Genomic DNA, 24,739 nt, shown 5'->3' with positions numbered 1-24,739 from the left:
GCTTTCATCTCTATAAGCAGGTCATAAATACACACGTGGACAAAATTGTTGGTACCCCTCAGTTAAAGAAGGAAAAACCCACAATTCTCACTGAAATCACTTGAAACTCACAAAAGTAACAAGAAATAAAAATTTATTGAAAATTAAATAATCAAAAACAGCCATCACTTTTGAATTGTTGATTAACATAATTATTTTAAAAAACAAACTAATGAAACAGGCCTGGACAAAAATGATGGTACCTCTATAAAAGATTGAAAACTATTTGACCAGAGTGACATGATTAACTCAGGTGTGTCATTTAATTGACATCACAGGTGTTTCCAAACTCATAATCAGTCAGTCTGCCTATTTAAAGGGAGACAAGTAGTCACCCTGCTGTTTGGTGAAAAGGTGTGTACCACACTGAACATGGACAACAGAAAGCGAAGGAGAGAATTGTCCCAGGACATCCGAAAAAAATTTATAGACAAACATCTTAAAGGTAAAGGCTATAAGACCATCTCTAAACAGCTTGAAGTTCCTGTGACAACAGTGGCTCATATTATTCAGAAGTTCAAGACCCACGGGACAGTAGCCAACCTCCCTGGACGTGGCCGCAAGAGGAAAATTGATGACAAATTGAAGAGACGGATCGTTGGAATTGTATCCAAAGAGCCCAGAGCAACCTCCAAAGAAATTAAAGGTGAACTCCAAGGCCAAGGTACATCAGTGTCAGATCGCACCATTCATCGTTGTTTGAGCCAAAGTGGACTTCATGGGAGACGACCAAGGAGGACACCACTGCTGAAAAAAACTCATAAAAAAGCGAGACTGGAATTTGCAAAAATGCATGTTGACAAGCCACAAAGCTTCTGGGAGAATGTCCTTTGGACAGATGAGACCAAACTGGAGCTTTTTGGTAAGGCACATCAACTCTATGTTCATAGACTCAAAAACCAAGCATACGAAGAAAAGAACACTGTCCCTACGGTGAAACATGGAGGAGGCTCAGTAATGTTTTGGGGCTGCTTTGCTGCATCTGGCACAGGGTGTCTTGAAAGTGTGCAAGGTACGATGAAATCTGAAGACTATCAAGGCATTCTGGAGAGAAATGTGCTGCCTAGTGTCAGAAAGCTTGGTCTCAGTCGCAGGTCATGGGTCTTCCAACAGGACAACCATCCAAAACACACAGCCAAAAAACACCCAAGAATGGCTGAGAGAAAAGCGTTGGACTATTCTAAAGTGGCCTTCTATGAGCCCAGATCTGAATCCCATTGAACATATGTGGAAGGAGCTGAAACATGCCATTTGGAGAAGACACCCATCAAACCTGAGACAACTGGAGCTGTTTGCTCATGAGGAGTGGGCCAAAATACCTGTTGACAGCTGCAGAACGCTCATTGACAAATACAGAAATCGTTTAATTGCAGTGATTGCCTCAAAAGGTTGTACAACAAAATATTAAGTTATGGGTACCATCATTTTTGTCCAGCCCTATTTCATTAGTTTGTTTTTTTAAATAATTATGTTAATCAACAATTCAAAAGTGATGGCTGATTTTGATTATTTAATTTTCAATAAATTTTTATTTCTTGTTACTTTTGTGAGTTTCAAGTGATTTCAGTGAGAATTGTGGGTTTTTCCTTCTTTAACTGAGGGGTACCAACAATTTTGTCCACGTGTGTATGCATGCTTTATCAGACAGCCATATTACGTCAGGTCTGGACTGAGCAGTCAGTCACACTAGATAACTTTCTGATGTATAAATTACTGCAAATGACTTATTTCAAATGAATCCAAGCAATTTCATGACAGTCAAAGGCAATTGTACTTTATTTCAACAGAAAAAAAAAAAAGAAAAGCTGCATAATTACATTGTCTTTCCCAATACCACAAATGTACATTTTTTAGATACAGAAAGAGTAACTTAATTTAGTTATGAGGCAAGTATGCTGCATTTACATCACATTTATCTCACAATGTTGGCTAAAAGCATCCCAGTGCATTTAAACATATCTTCATTTGAATCAAAGTAAATATACAAAGCAGTAATAACTTAATGTGCAGTCAGTGAATGCATTCTATATTTTTTTTCAGAAGAAATCCACTCATTTGTAGTGGTTAGTGATTTTATTGGTTCATTAAATTAGTTGTTAGACCAGCTACAACATTTAAATACACACCTCACTATAAACATTTTCATTTTTAATGCAGGACTAACAGCAGAGTCTCATTCAAATTTCTTAATTATTGCTTTCTTTACGTACAGGCTGGTGTATATTTTCTACCTTTGCACCCAGTAATATTTTTGTAAGTTAAAGGATTAAAAAAATATTTGTAGTAGTCATGATAGAAGACCAAGCCATCATATATTCATCATGATGTTTTATGAAAAACTGCCTCACCAGCAACATTGATTTTAAATGTTGTCAATGCTGTTTTGTCTTTCTTCATTTTTTCCTTCAATCGTAACACACAAAAACACAATAAAAAGCACTTTAAAACCCTGTGCCCTTCATCTCTACTGTAGCCAACTTCGTCTTCTTACTCTTTCTCTTGGCTATGTAGAAGAGGAGGAGCCAGGTGGCAGCGCAGCCTATTAGAAGGCCGACAACAGCCAGCACAGCAGCGAGCCACACTGGCACTGTGTTCGAGCAATCTGGGGGGAGAGGTTTGGCGGAGGTGGTCGTCGAGGGCCTTGTAGTGGAGGTGGTCGTCGAGGGCCTTGTCGTGGAGGTGGTCGTCGAGGGCCTTGTAGTGGAGGTGGTCGTCGAGGGCCTTGCAGTGGAGGTGGCCGTCGAGGGCCTTGCGGTGGTCGATTCTGGCAAGCTGTTCACCCTTGTGAAGATGTAAGGATGCTCCTGGAAAGCACAAATAAGAAAAACGAGTCAAATTCACTTCCACAAACTAGCATATACACAACTAGGTCAGCTGTAGCATGTGAGAAATGCTTTCTCACCTCAGTTGGGCACTTGATGCGATCTCTGGCATTTGTGAAAACGTTGTATGACTGCTTTTCACCCACTGGTTCCAGCTAGAAATTGAAAAAAAAAACAGAGATATATCTTTGTTTATTTCATGCCCAAATTGCAGGGAGATGTGGTCGTTTCAAAAAGGCTTCATCTAAAACCCTGCTCCTGTCAAACATGGTTAGCCCTATTACGGTTTGGGTTGCCAAACTCACCATGTTATTCCACAGATTTATGGCCATCTCAGCTTGTCCCCGTTCACTGAAGTGGAAACAGTCCTCAGAGAAGTAGCTGTCATCAGGATAGCCATCCTTTGGGAGTAAAACATCACTGTTAGTAGCTGCAATGTGCTCCGAAGAGAAGGATTTCATACTATCCTCAAGGTAAATGTTTATATATGTAGAAGTGGAGACTTACAGCGGTCACAGGAACGATGGTGTTTCTAAAAAAGGCTGGACAACCGCAGCAAAATCCTCTCTGCCATCATAGCGGCCTGAGTACACCAGTCTTTCAGTCCTGACCTGACAGAAATAAACGCCGATGTTGTCACACCTAATGCAACGACCCAGTTTCACCCACACGTTTCAGAAAGCACACATTTCGGTGTCATTGCTCCTGTCTGCTAACCTGTATCTCCCGATTAAACCATTTTATTTCAGCCAGTTCTGGTGAATCCTCTCCCGGTAAAAGGAAGCATGAACAGATGAACCTGTGGATCAAGAGCAACATCAAAAAGGGATTGTGGAAAATGAAATGCTTTTATAAATGTTAAGTCATCACTGCTTACAACATAACATATTTCAAACTGGAAAAGAATGTGGCTTTATTATTGATTCAATCATTAGATAGTCCTTTATAAAATACCGAATCATCTTGTTCTTTACTGCTTTGAGTAGATGTGAATGAAGAGAAGTGATTTTGACTTGGATTCAGCGGTCCTGATTTAATGAAGAGTTGATTTAGTAAAAGTGGAAGGATGAGCTTACGGTTGCAACACATTGCACCCGAGACTGTCTCTTTTAATCCTGCGAAGGCCTTCAATTTCCAGGATCTCCAACACATTGACAATCACTCTGGGAACCTACAGTCAGACAACAGTCAGAAAACATCTTTTTTTTTTTTTTTGCAGATTCAAAATCAGAATTGATCTTTCCAGGGATGATAATTGAAGATATATTTACAACATCAGGTAAAGGACATTTTGATATTATTGCCTAATCACCTCTTGGTACAGGAGATCCAAGCTTGCCATCATGTGATTGCTGAAGTTCTGAGGTGAAAAGGTGGCCTGTGGGTTTGAGACACAATTTAAAAGGATATTCATTCATTCATAGCAAACACGTGTACACAAGCTTACTGCCGTGACCGGAGAAAAGCAGCATAATGAAGCCACGTTTGAGAGAAGCTGGCCAAGTTTGGATCCAAGCGCGGATCAACCAAAAAGAGAGTCACGCAACATGTAACAGCACAGCAGCAACAACTAACCCTAAGCTGTCACTACCACAGTCTCAGAGCTCATCTTAAATTGATGCTGCGCTTTCATATTCTGCTTCAAAGCACAAACATTAAAAGAGAGACTACCCTGGCAGTGGAGCATGAGGAGAGTAATGGAGAGAGAGAAGAAAAAAAAATGAGAAAGGAAAAACAGAAAGAGAGAAGGAGGGAGCGAGACGGAGACAGGATGAAGAGAGTCTGGGTTGACTTCTGTGTTGTTTATGCCTCTTGGAGAACAAGGCCTGTCACTGTGCCTCGTGAGCTTGTTTAATGCAGACAGAGGCTGAGATCGAGGAGGGAGGTTGGGGGGTGTTGATCTGTGTTGGAGGGGCAAAGTGACAGAATGTGCTCATTGAAAAGAAACCACGTCTGCTCTCATCTCACTGTGACACAATAAAACAATTAAGGGAGGGCCGCTCACAAAGCTTGATTATTCTGCTCCAGTGCTTAGTCCCATTTGGAGAGTGATATCATGAGACAGCTCAACACAGGGCATCGCACAACAGCACAGGGGATGTTTAGCCTCTCTACTACAGCAGGAGATTCTCCTTCTTCAGGGGGGAGTGCTTTAAAATGTCCTTCATCCATTGGATTGACCTGCGCTTCCTGTGACGACTTCTTAAAGCAACTCACCCGGTCGTTGCAGTACTGACACAGGTCATTGCCTCCGATGAAGATGGTCACAAGCTTCCAGTCATTCTGAAAATCCACCGTCTATTTCCATTGCATACATGGTGAAAGATTCAGAGAGAGGCACAATGCGAAGAATAAATTACCTTCTTTTTCTTGGACATGACTATGAAATATTGAATCAGTCGTTAATGAATATTGAACTCACAGATTCATTTTTCATGGTATCAATCAAGGTTCGAATCTGCCCTGGGATTCCTCTGTATGTAATGATACAATTAATGCCCATGAGTGTACAAAATGCTCACAAAATAACACAAAACCTGACAGCTAAAATGTTAGAACTTACGCTATTTTAGCACCCGATATAGCCATGTTAAAGCCAGTCTCATTTTTCCCTGTTCCCTTTGACATTCCTTTGATTGTAGGGTTGAACTTCTTAAGGATATCTGATGTAAAAGAACAAAACAAGTGAAGGATTTTACTGCGTAAAAAGACACAATTCTAGCTTTGAGCCAAATCTGCCATCATGTGGTGCTAGTGTGCATTACACCTCAACAGACACGACTTACTGGGTAACGTTGTGACTGTTTCAAGACTGTCATCCCCTCCGATGCTAGTTAATAGAAAATAGACAGTCAGTGAATGAAATGCTCACAATGCAACGGACATGAATGTGTTTATGAAGTTTCTGTGCAGTTTCTCACCTCCATGACACTCCTCTGTACTCAGTTCTTAGCTGCAGCAGAGTTTCAGCCCTCGCACCAAAGGCGGCCTGCGTGCAGAAAAAGCTGGTTACAGTATCGAATCACTTCCAGACACATTTTTCTCCTTCACCCTCAAGCTCATTAAATTGACATTGCTCTCTTGGCTTATACATTAGCTGATTTATAGCTTCCTATAGGGAAATAGAATTGGGTAACTGCATTGATCCACTGGTGGTACTATTATTACTAACACCTGATGCATTAAATGGCATTATTTAAAATGACAGACTGTTACTAGCTCTAGTGCACATCCCAAAGATATGAAATATGACAGGAAGAATTTTGTATAAATATAGAAACCCATCCATACGACAAGAAAATGCAGTAGTGCTGCCATTTGTTAATATTATTATATCACGGGTGATAATATTTATGAAATACTGAAGATTAGGTCATGAATTAATGGGATGTTATTATGTTTTATGGCATCTAATTTAGTGAAAGAAATTAAAATAAATGAATGAAGGATAAATAACTCCATAAAAATATCAAATGAAGAAAAATGGGAGAGCAGCCGAGAGCTCAGGGGAAAAGTTAATAAGTGGGTAATAATCTTTATTCAGCAAAACATTTACAGGATTTGTTCCATTAAATCAAATCTTTGGTCTTATTCTTGTGCACAAACTTACTGTCAAAGAGTCTCCTACAGCGCCCACTACCTTGATATCAGCTGGTCGAACCCTATGAGCTAATGAAAGGTCAACATGAGTGTATTTAACATTGAACCCTTATATTTCATGTGACTGAGTATCGTCTGCTTGTTTACCTGAAGTGGGCACAGAGTTGGATGGAGCTGTGTTAGCGCACAAGAAGTCGCTGCCCCAGTTCTACAGAATAGCAGAGACACATCACAGGCATTTCTAATTATAATCTGTTTCTTGGCATCATGCATAAATAACAAACACTTGCCTGTCTAAAGTGATGCAGTGTGTGAAAGACAGAAACTATAACGTACTGTAACTGAAGGAGGAGTGGGTGGAGGACCAGGAAAAGTGTAGTCGCTATTGACAGAAGTCCTGAAGTATGGGTTGGCCTAGTAATGAAATAATTTAAAAAAAAACAAAAAAACATTGATATGCAGAAGTAATAAAAGCAGCAGTGTATAATTTACAGTGTCTCATAAAGTGTTACCTCAGAAGGGCATTTCAGCTCAATGCCTTCTGTGAAGTCTTGTTCAAAAGTCTTGTTGCCCACTGGCTCCAGCTAAGAGACAGTGAAAATCGGAGATTTATTATGGGACCGTTTTAAGAGAAATTACCAAAAATATAAAAACGGGAAATGTCTTTTAATGAAGCAAATCCCACCATGTTATTCCAAAGAGCACGAGCCATGAGAGTGTGAGCTTTCTGGCTGAGATGGAAACAGTCAGGTGAGAAATACGTACGATCAGGCCGTCCGTCCTTTAAAAAGAGAGGAGGAAGAGTTAAAAATACAAACAGCTAAATGAAAACACGAATGTTTCAGATCTGCTAGTTTTTTACCTCTGTATAGGGGAGGAAAACTTCTCTGAAGAAGGGCTGCAACACTACAGTGAAGTTGTCATGTGTCTCATATCTCCCAGAATCAACTAGCTGTCTCATGGCAAGCTGGATGAAAAGACAGACACAACATAAGGATCAAAACAGAAGCGGAAAGAAATCTTTAGACTTTACAGTGACAATTATTTTTGATATGACAGTGGAGAAGACTTACTTTCTTTAGTCTTTAAAATGTGAATGATTTTAGTTGATCTTTGCCAGTTGTTTGTATGGTATACGTTTTGCAGCACAAACTCAATTTTTTTCCAATTTAATTTTTGCATATAAAGCAAGAAAAATAACATTGCTGCTTGTAAAAATGTACAAATCTTTGCTAATAGTCATTTAAATTTACAACACGGTTGGTTAATGGTTGTAAAAAGCGTTCTTTCACCTTGTAAAAACACTGATAAGGAAAAGAAATAAAAAAATATTGATAGTTAACAGTAGTACATCCTGTTTGCATATAAAATGATTTTACCTTATTAAATTTGTTTGTTTTTAATGCCTGTGATTAACCCAAAAATAAATATACAAAACAATTTTTTTCCACAAGTTTTTCAAATTTACAGACCGAATGGGATGCTAGAATGCTGCCATGATGCTATAATAGCATGCATATATACATTTTTTTCAAACCTACTTATGGAATTGACAGAACAGACAGTGTCTACTTACTTTAAAGCCTTTATTTAAATAAAGCAACTGCAGGAATTTGCAATGTACATAGGAAAACAGTGAAAAACCGTTTTAAGGTTTGGTACCTGATATGCTCTGCTGACGCGTTCGGCCTGCTGGAGTTCAACCGATCCATCTTTAGGCTTCAGAACGCAGGGGCAGACTAAACTGAAATGTAAACGTCAAAACTATCAAACTATGACAACACTTTTTGGTCAAACTTTTTGCTTTAAATGACCAAAAAATATCACTGACTTTACAAACCAGGTGGGACAGCCGAGAGTTTTATCACTGTGCACGTCACGCAGTGGTAAAATGTTCAACATCTCGACCAGATTCACCATAGCACGAGGCACCTGGAAGACACAGACAGTTGATCTGCACTCTGTAATGTGGATTATTATCTTGACATTGCAAACGTATAGTGAGGTTGTATGTTTGTGTCGTGTAAGAAGATGAAAACACACCTCCTTATGGAGTATGTCAAGAGCTTCTTGGATACGAACGGCCACATTCCTGGCTGACAAACGCACCTGTGGAGAAAAATATATGTCCTACTCATAAAAAAGATGGAAGCATAAAATGCCACCTGTGTATACATACACGTGAAAACTGAAAAATATTCAGCTACTATTTCTTTACAATCATTGAATCGTTTGAGTTGGTGAGTCATTTTTTTCAAAACAAAACTCTCAAATATCTTGCAAATTCTGGAATTTATTGGGTTTCCCAGTTTTTTATTCTGATTTTGGGTTGAAATAAACAAGCAGTTATGTCCTGTTTTAAAAAGTGTGACGATCATGTTGACCATTATTAGTTGCCATAAAACAAGTAGATCGTCACATTTTAGATTATCATGGCATTCAGGCATGAAAATGAAACTATAAAGCAGGCTTGATCTTGAGAAAAATGGAGAGTTAAAGCCAAGAGATTGAAATTAGGACACATACAACTGTTGTGGAAAAATAATTTAAACCAAAATCCAACGTAAGTGCAAAATATGACAATACTTTAAAAATCTGTGGGGGAAAAAAAAGCAGTACTCACGCTGTCTGTGCAGTAGTCACATATGTCATTGCCACCAATGAACATGGTGATCACTTTCCAGTCGTTCTGGAAATCAATGCGCTTTAGGAGATAAGAGGCAAACGTTCTGTTGTTAATTTACTAAGTGTGGACATAAAATGGAAACAGTTTCCACATGAGGTCATGTCTAAATGTATCTCTATTCGCTGTCTTACCGAATCAGTTTTCATTTTGTCCACCAGGACGCGCACCTGTTCGACCATGTTACTGAAAAAAAAGCAAATTCTTTGTTCTTGTGTGTCATAGTTCTGCTAAAGTTGATTTGTTTAACCTCCAAAGGTAAGGTAGTTTACGAACTAAGTGAAGCTAAAACGAATCAAAAAATGTGACACACCCACTCTTTGCTCCTGGCACAGCCTGATTGAGAAAAGATGCAGGCTGGTCTTGGCTACAGATTTCCGTTGAGAATCCAGTCACGGAGGGATTAAACTCCTTCAGGATGTCTGCAAAGAATCATTGGAAAGCTCAGAAATTTATAATAGAGGTTTGATTGGTACAGTTTGTGGCAGATATGCTCCTTTAAATAATAGCATTTTAATTTCCAAGTATAAGAAAGCAAGCAATTCAGTCCATTTATTTGCTTTTGTGTGGTTGGAAGCTTTGGAAAGAGCTAGTAAGTGAATTTAGAGTTCACTTTAGTTCAGTTTAACTAGTAGTATTCAGTCTAGGTTGGCAAAAAAAGGCCCATCGTGTCATGTCCTATAATTGATTTCATATCTGCAGCACAATTTAAGAAATAATTCTGGCTTATGAATCATTTGTGAATTTTATCTTATATTTGTAATGTTTTGATGGTTTAGCATTAGCAACCAACAACATTTATCTGATTCACGCCAATAGACGCATCAAAGGCAGGTCAGCTAGACTTATATGGGGCCTGGTGATGATAAGACGCTGTAATTGAGATGTTATCAGTGATTCAATTGGCAAATGAGGGTCATCTGTCTAATAAAATACACTGGAACAAAGCCTTTGCACGTTATGTAATATTTAAAAATGAATAAAAAAAATAAAGGTGGCAAACATACTTGGCAATGTGGTCACAGTGGTTATGTTTTCATCACCACCAATGCTGAAAATCGCAGAAATAGGCTTTAGTTAGTCTGAAATCACAGCTCACAAGCTTACAAAATGAACTCTCAAAGCATTTTTTGCTAAATGTTTTCTTTAATTTATTACTTACCTCCATGACAGCCCTCGGTACTGATTTATCACCAGCAGAAGGTTGTCGACTTTTGCACCCACACCATTGGCTGCCTGCATAAAACATCAGATGTGAGATAGTAAGACCAGAAGCAGCTTTACTGCATAATAGATTATTAATTAAAGCTTTACTTCAAGGTCATATGCAAATAGCCACAAACAATAGCAGGTGACATCCAACCTGATAAAGGCTTTTAAATCCTAAGATCTACCTTAACTCCAACCTCACTCGTAAATCATGGCTTCACGTGTTTCCACGTTCACACAGAAACAGTGCAAACACAACAGGTCCACGTTTCTACATCTTTATATATACTGAATATCTTACACTGATTGTGACAAGTGGATATTTTTGAAGCATTTTTAATATGAATCCAACAGTTCACAAGCACAGTAGTGGGAATTTAAACACTCACTGTCAGAGAATCCCCCACTGCTGCCACAACCTTGATGTCTCCAGGTCTGAGTTCATGGACTACACAGGAGAGAGAGCAATGTGTTTAAGCTTGATTGAAATGAACAACAACATTTCACAAAATTTGTAAGCAGAGTATAAAAATATAAGCATTTTTACCTGAAGTGGGTGTAGTAGGAGATGGACTGCGATCTGTGCAAGGCATCTCAGTACCCATAATCTAAAAAAGAAAAACAGCATACATATCACTAAACTGAACTTCATAGTCTGTCATAATGCAATCTGGGTGAAATTGCTAAAATATGAATCTTACAGGATCAGTTGCCACGGGGACCTCTTTCTCAGTGGGGGAATTTATCTGTGTCCGCAGGAAAGGTCGCTCCTGGGATGAGAATTGACAGTTTTGACAGTTAAAGAATTAGATAAATCTTCAATTGACAGAAAATCTGTTCTGTCAGTTGGAGAGCAGCAACACATGAGATCAGCTTGTGGGAAACTTTTGAATTAACAGCGTTGGCCTGTCTCACCTGAGTAGGGCAAGGAAAAAGGAAGACACTGGCCTCCATGACCTCGGCCTGGCCTTGTGACGGCTGAAGCTGTAGCCAGAAAAGAGCAGAAATGTTGTGATTGGTTCAGCTATTAGGGTCAAGTGGAGCCATTCTGCACAGCCAATAATCATACAGTGTCGATCAGTATTGATTAAACAATTGTGCTCTTCATATGTGCTTGCAATGTGAACGCTGCTGGAAAAAAATGATCCTGTAGATAATCGCATGTCGTTAATCTTTACATTTTTTATCTAATCGCTCGTCGGACATGCGAACGTTCACTGTGATCAACGATCCATCTCACTTTTGCTTTTTTCCTGGCTCATTTAACAACACATGGGCATTATCAGAACAACATATATGGCAGGGCATAATGTGATATACTTTATAGTCTCTGTACAGAATTTTGTAGTTTAAGCTACATATTGCACAACTTAATATTGGACCGGTAATAAATTGTGAAGCGTACTTTATAAAACGCACTATTGTATAATGCAAACTGTCCCTTTAACTGTAATGTGTGATTCTGATTGTAAAATACTCACCAGGTTTGTCCATATCTGATTAGCTAATTGGTCAAGGTCAGACAGCGGGTTTTCCTTCAAAGAAACAAATGATGGATCCAAGTTACACATTAGCCAGATTCCTTCATGTACTATTACTGAAAGCCAGGTTGCGTAACTAACAGTTGATAGTAATATTATAGGTAATTATGAGATTTAGGAAGAGTTTTCCTTCGCTTACAGAGTCTGACTTAGGTTCAAGGATAACTGGCTCAGGCTGCAGGACAACAGTGAAGTCTACACCTTCGCTGTGCCACTTTGGATTGTCCAAGACATGACTTAGAGAGTCCTGAAAATGAGTCAGATGGATATTTGTTAGGCTACCATTAAATTATGGCCCATACGCAAGAAAAGAAAGACACAGTTATCACGTACTTAGAAGTATTTTACCTGCAGTGTTTTCAGAAGAGTTGCTTTATATAGACCACGGTTAATGTTTTTGTTCTTCATACACTCACACCTGTTGCATAATAAAAAGCAGCCATGTAACTAACACAACTTCACAGTTAACTGACTAACACTAGAGGCAGTATACTGTACACTTGTTCAAGGTTTATTCCAGTTTATTACCTTAAAATAACAAGCCATTACTCTATAATTTTTACTTAAAACACTCACTTGTCTTGATGATACTCGCTCCACGTCACCACATGAACTAAAGTGCGATGCAACTGCAAACGTACACCAAACAAATTATCATTATTGCTTGTTTGCTTGTGGGTTTTTTTTCTGCTGTTTTATCTGTTCATGGCAAATCTGTATTAAAAAATACACCATACCCTTTTCTGCAGTATTTCCAGAGCTGCTTCCACTTCCTGTACGACGGCTTGCACGTCTGCAGCAACCTGAAGCACAAAGAAACGGTAGCAATGCTTTAGAAACTCGAACACAGGGTCAAATGCAACATGAGGTTTTTAATAGGCGCGAAACAAGCAAGGAGTCTTACATTTGGCGAACAGGCACACATTGAATCTGTCGGGGCGAACAGCAGCACGAGCTTCCAGTCTGTCACCTGCAGGAACATACAATAGCAACCACATTAGTTTTTCCATACGTCATGGCAGATTTGGGTTTGTTCTTAAACATATAGTGTGCTTCAGCTGGGTAAATGAACCTCAAAATTATTTAACATGGCGTGAAAACCTACAACATTAAGGGCAACCATCTCATTGTGAGCTAAACGCTAAGACAGACTGTGACTGAAACAATGACTGCAGTAACACCACGTCTTCTTCTTCAGATGTTTCTGCCACAAAATTTGGTTTAAGGAATAACCTGCCAAGCAGTAGATCAGAAGATCACTATTATTTTCATATCTGTCCATTAAACATTAAGCTACACCCAGGAGACAGTTAGCTCGGCTTAGCTGAAGCTGACTGTGACAGAGCCTTGTTAACTGTGATTTTAAGATTTGGTGAAAGTCGTTAGATTTTCCCCTCGAGGAAGGGAATAGCACACAATCCTTGATCTGGGATTCTGCTTCTAGTAAAAGTTCTTATTTATTAAAAAACTCAGAGTGGTAATGAAACGCATAATAGTGGTTATGCAATGGTTTATTGTACCTCATGTGAAAGAGAGAGAGAGAGTTCCTCAGCTTCCTCCAATAAACTCCTGAAACACATAAACATGTATGTGTTAAGAATCCTACAGCAGTGTTCTCATGCAGGATTTACCTGTGCATGTGTGTGCGTGTTACCTGGGCTGCACTGAGGTCTGATCCACATGTTGAGTGATCACCTCAGGACTAAACATGGAAAGCAACTCTGTTCAAATCACACAGACACAATAGTAGATAATTTAGTAAGAAGTGTCTGTATAATCCATTAAAACACTATCAGTTAGTGCACAGAGATAAATGCTGTCACAGAAAGGACAGCTGGAGAAAGCTTTAATTCATGTTGCCAGTTTTGCTTGCTGTCATGTGAAATGAAGACTGGCGACCTGTGTTTATGGCCCATTATCTTATCCTACCAGATAACCTCAACAGAACTATGGCTTTATTGTTCTAACGGTTTTTCTCCAAAGTGTGGGTCGTACCTGCCGTTTCCTGTGACACGGTCTTGACTCTGACCTTGAACTGAGCTCTCCGCAAATGCTTTCAAATACATAATCACCAGAGCCTCTAATTGTGTGAAAAGCATCAGTTTTGGAACTAATGCACTGAAAGTTAATAAGTGACAGCGCGAGATAAAAGCAAACTACAAAGAAATCAATGACCAAGGCCGGGGCCTGAAAATAGAATCACAGAATACAAAACATAAAAGATCTGGCATACTGAAAGTGCTGATATTTAGTTTGGACATTTAAATTCAGGATTCAGCTTTAACAACATGAGACTTTTCTTTTTGTTGCATTCAAAATGATTGCAATATCTTGTAATGCAACAGTATAATAACACGGAAGGAAACAACATGATGCATGCAACAGTGTGAAAAAAATAAAAGCAATATCAAGGATAGAAGAACAGTTACTAAGCAACGACACCATTCTAGGTTATTCACCATGTGATGAGACTGACTGTAAGTGAGGGTTTCGACTTACCAGCTAGTCTGCTGACAATTCTGGGTGCTTCATTCCTAATGAAGAAGGCAGACACATTGTAGGATATAATATATTCTGTGTATATTTGATTGAATTTAGCTTTAAATGCAATCTGCAATGTACGCATCTATGTTCAGTCCTCTGTATTATCAATGTATGTTTTGTACTTTGTATTCGTTGCTTTCTACCTCTTTGAAAGTGGCATGCCCAAAGTGTAGACAGCGGCAACATCATCAGGTCTGAGAGCATGGACTGAAAAAACAAGAAAGTTAAATGTCAGCGATGACGTGATGCAGCACCAGACAATATGCTCCACAGGGTGCATTATTTAAGTAATAAAACTTAAAAACAAAGCCTTCAAGTCAGTAAACGGAAATATTCTTATTGATTATTATTGCAGAGTGCATTACCTGAAGATGTTGGGGACACACGGTCAGGCAGTGGTGAGCAGAATATGGACATGTAGGTTTCTGACTGTAGCACAAAAAAATAGATGATCAGTGATACAGCGGCACAACAATATGCAGAGTACAGTATTAAAATATATAATTAGTCATATATGTATTATTTATTAAACATCAACAAATCATATGTGACATGCAGTACCTCCTCTGATGAAAATTCATTTTGTCGCACAGCTACTCCAACAGCATCTACATGGGACAAAAGACAAAAAAGTTGACTTAATATATTTCTAAAATAGTGAGCTGAAAGTAACTTGTGAAACTGACACTTAGGGGGAAATTGCAGTTTAAATTTTATATTTAAAAAATTTGTCTAAGTATAAAAAGTTGGTGAGAATAACAAAACTTTCATCCTCTATGTGCTTCTTTTTCCATCTAAATACAATAGCTTTTAAACATTTAACATTTAAAAGGTTCTGTTTTTGTTGCCAGGACTGAGATTTTGATCCTGACACCGATCCAAGGATCAAAAGTTATTTTCAAATGATTCATGGAATTTTCAGTGAATATACTTTTGCTGTTTGCTTGTGTCAGCAGACACTTCTCAGTCTGTGCCATAGACTGTGGCATAACAAACTTTCTTTGTGATCTACTCTTTTTGTTTGCAGCCTAAAGTCCTTGAACATACACACAGTCAGCTTTCCATATACTGTGCACATCAGCAAAAGCAAGACACCATATAATGCTGGTGAAAGTTTAAACTCTGTAATAAAGCAAAGTACAGTAATGCAATAAGTAAAAGATACTGTGCAGATTAAAGTATAATTTACTTTCATCCTCATTTGGGAAAATGACTTGTAAGTGTTAAATTAGGTACAACATGCATCAGCCAACAGTGTGAACATGACCACAACAAATCTTTGAAAAAGCGGATGGGAATAGTGACTATTCAGTCACTATGACTCTGATCTCATCACATGGCTGTGCTGCCGTGCACTCAAAGTGCTTGACCGCATCGAGTAAATCAGTGCTTTAAAATTGTCTAACAAGTTATGAATTTCAGCATGTCCTGTATTTACCTGTAAATGTACTGCAGGATCCAAGGAGGGCTGCCAGGATCAGGACAGCAGATGAAGCCATGATGAGGCGAGACACTGAGTGCTTTCCACACTGAGGGGTTTGTGCAGTTCCCTCCCCTTTTTCCTCCCTTCAGCCTCAGAGAAAGAATGACGGGAAGCGTTCACTGACTGGAGAAGCACACTGTACCTGTAAAGGGTGTGGAAAATGCAGCGTTCCAAAGGGGCAAAGTTTTAAAAGGAAAAGAAGAGAACAAGGATGGTTACTACAGCTCATGTAAACAGAAAAACCAGCATTCCTGCTAATTTTCAGAGTCACTCTCTTTTAGTCTCTTTTATATTCTCCTCTTGTCTGTTTATCTGATCAGCCAAGTCATATCAGATCCTCCCTATCTCGATTTGTCAGTGTGTAGCCATCTCACCTCAATTTTAATCTGTAAATCAGAGGAATATACTCATCTCTTACAAAACAGCAAACATATTTTATGATGGCCAATAAGACATTAAGTTCGGTTTATGACTGTCACCTTTATGTTGAATAAATCATTTATAAATTTTGACAAATGTTCAAATGGTGAAGGGTCACAGTCCCTCATAAACAATACTAGAGCCATCTTTTTGTCTGTATTTTGAAAATACTAAGTCAGACGGAAAAATGTTAAAAATGTGATCAAATGCAGCTGTATATCAATGACTGGCATAGTAGTATAGCTGGAAAGAAATCTTGAAATATTATAACTCATAACTTGCTGGTTCTATGGGTCTTCTGTTTTTAGTTGCTATGTTGTATCAAGGACAAATTGTCTTTTCAGAGCAGCATTAGCATCCCCCCCCCGATATAATCATCATCTTCTAAAACTGTAGGCCTGAACTATTATATATTACAAGCTCCTCCATCATATCAGCGTCTAGGAAGGGGTTTGTGGACACAGCGATAGCAACTCGAGTCATTTTCCAGTTAAACGGCTACATTTCTGATTCACAATAAAACTCATTTGGGCATAAAAGCTCAAACAATCACAGCAACAGTTTAAAAGCTTTTGTCTTATTTGACAATTTTCCAGACAGGAGCACTATATTAACAGAATTATGTGAACAATAAGGATCACTTCATATTGTGCAATTTCAATTTAAATGACATTTTATACGCAGTCCGTTAATTTAGAGTTATGTCAGTGCCAGCAATGGCAGTCGATGAGGTGTAACTTCCTCGTGTTTGATGTCCTTGTGTTGTAAAATGATATGTTAACAACCAGCAATTTAGTAAAATACGACAGGTTCACTTTTGGAGATGTTTAGAGACATGATTGGATTGCAATATACTTTATGGGTTTGCCCTTAGATTAACGGTGCAGATAGCCCGACCCTTGGAATCAATGTGGAGGAAAGCAACGGGATATCTTGATGTGTTGAAGTCATCAGATTTATATCAAGCAACAAAAATAAAAAGATGGGTGGCAAAAATAAGGAAGAAGTTGAATAACATATTGAAAAGGTAGAATAAATTAGACCACATTCCCTATCATCATGAATGAACCAAATAAGGAAATGTTGTTTTTTTGAAGGGATTGTGTTTTTTGCTAAAGGAGTGTTCCAGAGTAGGAGCACTGAAGCTTTTTTAGTGGACCACCATCTTACTAAGACACTCTACAGTATGTTATTTGCCACCCAACTGTACATTCCTACCAGAGGACTAGGAGTTTGATGGTTCTGCACTTGGAGATCTTGGAAGTGTTCTGTTGGAAGTGTTCTGGGAATTTCTTGGAGTTGAACGTGTTCCAGTCACTCCTTGGAAACACAACTCCATCCTCTCTTTCCACTTCTTTGCACAGTTCCTCTTTCAGTCCCTGGTGCTGAAACTTATCGTCCTTGTTCTTTTGGTTGTCATCACTTGAGACGGCTACATCCATGATCGCTATTGGCAAACCATTAATGCGGTGCCTGGTTTGTTTGGTCAGTCGATACACGTCTGTCTGTACCTTGTAATTTTGGCACACATTTTGACCTTTCATAGATGCAAAAGCAAAGCTTTTACTCATAAAATCAACAATTGTACTTACACGATAGCAGAACATCCCCTGATTGTAATGCAGTCATCATTCATTTTATTGGTATTTATTTTGTTGTTTATCTTTATAGGAACAGCGCACAATTTAAAGTTATTGCACCAGAGTTACCAAGCAGCTGATTTGTATCTGTTGTCACTGCACATGTAGACAAAAAACAACCACAGGGCAACGATTGCACGTCATACAGTATAAAACTGAGTTGGGTACAACATGTGTGCAATATCACTTAATGTCAAATGATTCCAATTCGCAACACCTCGCAATAAATGCATTATTTCTAAGTTGACAAGTAAAGCATTTATGTGATAACTGACACACAATTTAGAAAACTCCTTCCTGTTATCCCCCCACTACCCTAATCCCCACTCTCACCTAAATATGGCAGATGCCTTTACCTAAGCCTGGTTCTGTTCGAGGTCTTTCTTTTTCCTCTCCGGTGTGGGAGGTTTTTTTTGGTTCCTTTCCACTGTCACTGACTGTTTGCTCACAGGAAATCCAAAGGAGACTTTACACTGTTATATTTTCTCTTCTCTGTTTAAAATTCATGAAGTCTTCACCTAACTGTCTTCACTTTACTATCTTAAGAGATATGAGATGGCATATGTTATGAATTGGCGCTATTGAAACAAAAATGAATTAAATTGAAAACCTGTGATCACTGAAACCAAATTAAGTACAACTGTGGTTTCCAATAAGCCTGATTGCATTGACATCACTGTAGCATAACTTGCCAACACCAGAACTTTCTCACCTTTGGACCTATGGGCTGTGTCTATCTATATTTCTACATCATGGCTCCTCATTGAAAAGGAATGAAAAAATTTAATTATGAGACCGCACAAAGACAGATAACAATACAGACAGATCCACAACCAACTCGAAGAAAATACCCAGTTATAGCAGTAATCAGGAGGTATAGAACGAGACTTAATACCACTAATCAGAAACACAATCGCCGTCCAGGGATAGTGCCGTTTGCACAATCCAGCTCAAAACAATGGACTGCCAAGGGCTTCATACATTACACAGGGGTTATCAACGGGAATCAGAGTTTGTGTAATAGCTTATGGTGTAAAGCACAGATCATAATTTCAACCTCTATGAACAGCTTGGAAAAAAAACACATTTTCTTGCTATCTGGGGCAAAACTGCAAGACTAAATCTTGCTAAAGAACATCTAAAAAGCCTGATGAATATTGGGAGCACATTCTTTGGTCAGGTGACACCAAGAAATTCGATAAGCTTGGTTAGGCTCTGGCGTTCACTGTGGCAGTCCTGTGGCCAAGACTATCACAGTGAATGTTTTAATATCACGCTGGAATATTCCGCTTCTGTCAAGCGCTAGCTGATCACTGATCTTCTTGTATCCTTTTCCATCTTTCTGAAGCCACACTATGTAGATCCAAAACTGAGAAAGCTCTGGTGCTCCCAAGTAATACCCATGCTTGTGCAATGAGGCGAATTGGAAATCCCAAATGCATGCAATTGGATTTCACAGGTTTTCTAACCTGGATGTCAGTGATTACAGGTGTATTCACTTTTGTTGCACTGAGTTTCTACTTTTGGGCCTGTTCATGAGAAGAAATACTCTTTTTTTTTTTTTTTTTTAGCTTAGACATGATGCAGTTACTAATACTTTGCACAGACCTGTGTTTGCAGCTGTGTTGGACGTGCTGTTCCGCTCTGCTGACCCCTGGTGGAGGCACCCAGGGGCCGCCGCAGCGCGTCACAGCCGGATGTTGATACTAGCTTGGCGAGCACAGCGCAGACAGGAACAGCTGAAAGAGAACAACAAAGCCCCGACGACGACGGTATAAACAGCAGATGTGCGCCTAAAATACACCGAAAAGATCGGTGACACCGTCGCTGACCGAGGCGTTGATCTCCCCTGAAACGAGTTTTAAAAGGTACGAAGCCGTAATTTGTAGTTGAGCCGAAATATGCGTTTTGTTGTTGTTCTCTTCTTCCTAGCTTGTTGTCGTTGTTGCTGTTAGCCGAGCTGCTAGCCTGCCGTTAGCATGGCTAAATGCGGACGAAACCAATCAGCGAAACTGTCCAAAACCACATCAAAGGGAGCTAAAGTTTTCTCCATTTGTCAGTAAATGTAACGTTTTCGTCGTTTAAAGCAGGGTTATTAAAATATTCTTCACAATGACGTTGATATTCAGCACCATTTAAAGCAAAGCTGCCACCTACAGTCAACATTACTCACGACAAGCCAGTCAGGAACGTGAAGTACTTGTTGAAAAGACCAGGAAGGTTCTGAGTCAATGGCAACTTAACAAGACAACCCCCAAAATAAAGTTCTGAAAATAAAAAATAGAACACACAATGTTTAGATTTTTGTTGAGTTTGTCACTTTTGTTAGTTTCCTCATGTTCATTCAAGTTTGGTTGGAAGCATTGTTGTACGTTAGAGGCGGTAAATTCATTTGTGCAGCATTAAAAAAAAATAGTACAGCATTACGTATTCCTACAGTTCACTTTGGTTAAAATATAATCAAAGTGGTAAAGAGGATGTACTGAGGACAAACAGCAGAATTTTACACAACCACTATCACTACCATCGCCACATATTCAATCTGTGAAGTCTCAGAAGTGATTTCACATTTACACTTTCTTCCTAATATTATGGCTTTCTTCATTTTAGTATGTTAGGTTTGAGCAATATGAATAAAATCATGTTATTGTAATGTAATATAGCACATAATTTGGGAGATCAGTTGAATAAAACTGTACAAGTAGATGTAAATACCTGAGAAATCAAGGTACTTTTTCATATTATCACATACTGCTTAAATATCTAATGCAAAAATATCTAAGTTCTGACTTGTTGGTGGGATGTCCCAGGCATTTAAACACTTTGAGGTCATATGGGCGCATTATATGTTGATGGCATACCCACTGAAAAAACTACCATAAAGAACTATGGAAAAGCAGTTCATGTGCTTGTCTACTAATCGGGTATGTTTATATGTACCATAAGATTGAGAAGCTTGACAAATTCCCCTACAATAGCCACAAACATGCAGCATGGTTACAAGAACAGCTACATTACCGTATAAGCAATACGGCAACATCTTTTTGAGTTCACACATTTATTCTGCCCTGTGATACACTTTCAATGCTTGGCAACCCTTGGTTATTTTATTGTAAGGTGTTACAGCCTGTTTAATGTTTATAGTCAAGTCCTGTTATTTAACTGTCCCACTATCAATCATTCGCTCTTTTTTCTCTCATGTTAACCTCAGTTCAGTCACTCCCAGAGATTAGACGATGGGCCGTATCTTCTTGGACCACATTGGCGGAACGCGCCTCTTCTCCTGTGCCAACTGTGACACCATCCTGACTAATCGGTCTGAGCTCATCTCCACACGATTCACAGGAGCCACCGGAAGAGCGTTCCTCTTCAATAAGGTACAGTGAAATGAGGCGTGAAGAGGCCAGCTGTGACATGTCCTCCTAAATGAAAACACTCTATGTATAATCAGTATTTTATTCCGTGCTTCAAAACTTGTATCAAGCTAGTATCTCGACCCCACAGGTGGTGAACCTGCAGTACAGCGAGGTGCAGGACAGAGTGATGCTCACTGGCAGGCACATGGTAAGAGACGTCAGCTGCAAGAACTGCAACAGCAAGCTGGGTTGGATCTATGAGTTTGCCACCGAGGACAGTCAGCGGTACAAGGAGGGACGCGTCATCCTGGAGAGGGCTCTGGTCAGAGAGAGCGAGGGCTTTGAAGAGCATGTTCCCTCAGACAATTCATGAGCCCCTGGTGTTGGATTATGGGAAGCTCACTCCCGTGCCCTCCTTTTCCTCTCCTTTACCCCCTCGCCTCTGCGCTGCACACCACCACCTGCAGACTTAGTGGTCAGTGAAGTTTTGGCTTCACCCCTCCCACACCCCTTCCCTGTCTGTGGTCTATGACCTTAGACCTCTGCTGATTAGAAGATTGGTGTGCTGGATCTATTCTTGCTGAATAGGCTTCCCCAAAAATACTCCTCGATTTATGTGTCCCAGGGCGGTCCCACAAAACAGCTGGGAACACCGCTAGCGACTTCACTTAAGCGTTCAAGCACGGTCACACAGAATTCTCATCATCGCTGCACAAGGCATGCACCACACTTTCATGGTAATTAAACACATGCATGATGATACATGGGTCACTCGCATTACAAAACATCACCTAGTTGTTTTATTTATCTAAATAACTGGAGGCAGTAGAGCTGAGTATGATCGTCATCCCAGTGTGGGCGAAGCAACCAGCTCACTCTACATGACTCCGTTTAATGAGCCAACTGAGATGTCACTCTACATACTGCTTTTGTGGAATTTGTGCTTCTGTGTTGTGAACTTTGTCTCAGTGTACTTGTCACTGTTTCACAATGAATGCAATTTAAGACCGTGATAGTCGTTTATTCTGTATAAGTTACCCTTTTTCTGAGCTTGTAGTATAATGGATGTAATAGTGTTTAAAATCTCTGTTCTCATCCAAATGATACCGCACAGATTGATGTCATATTTAAGTATTCATTGTTGTGTTTGACAATGATAGCAGTTTTATTTGAATTTGGCTGAAATGATGTGTATTTATTTTGAGTGAAATGTACACATAGTGGCTTAAGTCAGCCATTTGATAGTGTAGAAGCGATATCCCATGCAGCAAACAGTCCTCCTATTTAGTTCAGTTCTACCGGTCTACATCTGTCACCATAGATTCTGTGCCTGTGTGTGCTGTGCGAAGAACAGCGTGTCACTTTGGTGACTTGTCAGAAGCATGTAGCTTTCAGCCATCGATGTGGACGAGGCAGAAAGTGTCTGAGACGCGATGGAGACGTTCTCTGGCTGCCTGCTGGCTTAAACACAGGATAATGAGAGGATGGGTCATATATTTGAAAGTATGTGATCATCAAAGACAAGCCAAAAGAGCTTCTGAACAACGAACAACAACAATATGTTCAAATTAAACCTGTGTTTAGCCATGCTACATTTGTTTCTACACAGTTCATTGCAGATGCTGTCTCCTAGTGTGAAACTACTATTGGGATAGTGACCCTCTCTGTTTTTGTAATCCTGGGCTTAGGGCATATTTGGTCATAAGATGACAGGTCGCTTACAGCACAAAGTCAGGCAAGCTTTAATGGAGTATTTATCTTTAAAATCAAACTCTTGTGCTCCGACCAGGCCAGAGCCTCCATTTTATATCATCAAACTGTTGTAAAAAGACATAATTTTCATGACCTTTGAGGTGAATTTTGGACTGAGTTACAGCACAGCTCTGTGGCCCTGGTGTGTCATTGTGTCATGTCAGATTATGCATGCCTGTAGGCGTTACTAAAATGGTTCACACTTGACTAGTTTGACACTGTTAATGTTTTGCTTGCCTTTGCAAGGTCATACAAGACAGTGTGAGTTGTCATTTCTATAAACAAGTTAAATATATACAGGGCATTGGCATCATTCATGCCCCAGAGTCAGTGCAGTGTGCAGTCAGTGGCCACAATAGAATATTATCATTTTGTTGTTCACTTTTAGCATTTTATTGATATGCTATTTGTTTTTATTTGCTTTAAATTGTATGGTTATTTTATTGACTGATACATTTATCTTTTTTGGAATATTTTCTTGATCAGAGAATTGGAAAATAATCGTTTTCTTCTGTGGCTATGACAAGATTTTCTCTGATGTGATTTCTAAATAAAGATGTATTCTTGCTGGTTTCAGTTGTGTCAGTGTATGATCCGTATGAAATCTATACACTTTCCTGTCAGAGAGGACAGGTGTTTGAGCATATGACTAAGATCATCGCCAACTATTTCCTTCCTCTTCATTAGAACACATTTTAATGTTTCTGAGCTTGGTGCTCTCGACAAATTTGGACATAAGCACATATGGATGTACAAATCTGGTGTTATGTTTGTGTCACAATGGGATGGGATGGTGATGAGGAGGAAATGCTATAAATAAACATGAGTAAAACCAAATCCTTGGACCTCTAGATGGCAGCAGAATACTGAGTGATGCTAAATCCCCTGCCTGCCTCTGACGTTAACCTGCTTGGCAAAGATCTGTAGAGCTTCACTGCAGTCTGGAAACACGCGCCAGTGATGTTGCTCACTGGTGCAGCGAAAACGAAAGAGCCTTAATGAATAATTAGCATTTAAATAAATGCAAAAGAATGAATAATATATGATTGACTGCTAACAGAATATGTGATTTAAAAGCAAAAATTGCACCAGAAATATAAGGACTGTCGCATTTTAATCCCTATGTCGGCACTCACTATGAATCACCCACGATGAAAAGGTTTGACTGCATTCGGTTTATAAATAGGAAGTGACGAATCAATCCTAATCCACCCACTAATATTGCAGTGCTGCCGTGGAGTTATTTATAGCTCTGATCCTGTTGGAAGGCTTCTTTGTTGGTGTGTCTGTGTCACCGCGGTGGAATCAACAACAGGTCTGCTTCTCTGCAATCACTCCTGGAGGCACCCTACACTTACCACTCAGCTCTAAACTTAGCTCACACAAATATTAATTAAGGTTGTTAAACATTACAACCTCTTCTTGTTACAGCTATTTCTGCTCCCACTACAGTTGACAGGTTTCTTGGCTTTTTATTTTGAGGGATCTAGGGCATTTATGGATTGGGATCTGGATGTTTTTATGACCCCATCTAGTGCCATTTAAATGCTGGACATGACTAGAGGCAAAAAGGAGGCTGTATCTCCGGGGAACTCAGTGTGCTATTTTATAATTCAGTAGTCTCTGACTTTGTCCCTGCATAACCTCAGG

General features: G+C 39.4%; 2 protein-coding genes across 2 annotated transcripts; one reads left to right on the top strand and one right to left on the bottom strand.

Annotated features, from left to right (window-relative positions):
* Positions 1-1,797: 1,797 nt before the first annotated feature.
* LOC110955915 (phospholipase B1, membrane-associated-like) lies at positions 1,798-19,694 on the bottom strand. Its single transcript, XM_022201091.2, is given in 45 exon segments — positions 1,798-2,843; positions 2,942-3,016; positions 3,167-3,262; positions 3,369-3,400; positions 3,403-3,472; positions 3,579-3,660; positions 3,938-4,032; positions 4,174-4,239; positions 5,079-5,159; positions 5,284-5,335; positions 5,425-5,524; positions 5,648-5,691; positions 5,783-5,850; positions 6,472-6,530; positions 6,609-6,669; positions 6,798-6,875; positions 6,974-7,045; positions 7,147-7,242; positions 7,324-7,428; positions 8,124-8,205; positions 8,293-8,393; positions 8,505-8,570; positions 9,085-9,165; positions 9,279-9,330; positions 9,458-9,566; positions 10,152-10,195; positions 10,307-10,380; positions 10,743-10,801; positions 10,901-10,961; positions 11,055-11,123; positions 11,269-11,337; positions 11,835-11,888; positions 12,034-12,141; positions 12,243-12,312; positions 12,471-12,523; positions 12,632-12,697; positions 12,799-12,864; positions 13,415-13,463; positions 13,549-13,615; positions 14,394-14,428; positions 14,582-14,645; positions 14,804-14,867; positions 15,000-15,046; positions 15,877-16,063; positions 19,590-19,694. Coding segments are annotated over 44 exon segments (3,366 nt in total). The 5' UTR covers positions 15,938-16,063; positions 19,590-19,694; the 3' UTR covers positions 1,798-2,480.
* A 6-nt stretch (positions 19,695-19,700) lies between these two features.
* On the top strand, positions 19,701-23,665 carry LOC110955914 (protein yippee-like 5). The gene is made up of 3 exons (XM_022201090.2): positions 19,701-19,849; positions 21,193-21,358; positions 21,486-23,665. Exons 2-3 carry the CDS (start codon positions 21,218-21,220, stop codon positions 21,708-21,710), a joined length of 366 nt encoding a protein of 121 aa, XP_022056782.1. The 5' UTR covers positions 19,701-19,849; positions 21,193-21,217; the 3' UTR covers positions 21,711-23,665.
* The last annotated feature ends 1,074 nt before the right edge of the window (positions 23,666-24,739 follow it).

Source organism: Acanthochromis polyacanthus, chromosome 1 (genome assembly GCF_021347895.1).
Source record: "Acanthochromis polyacanthus isolate Apoly-LR-REF ecotype Palm Island chromosome 1, KAUST_Apoly_ChrSc, whole genome shotgun sequence".
NCBI classification, from domain to species: Eukaryota; Metazoa; Chordata; class Actinopteri; family Pomacentridae; genus Acanthochromis; species Acanthochromis polyacanthus.
The sequence above is the reverse complement of the archived record's forward strand: the minus strand, read 5'-3'. Positions and strand labels throughout refer to the sequence as shown.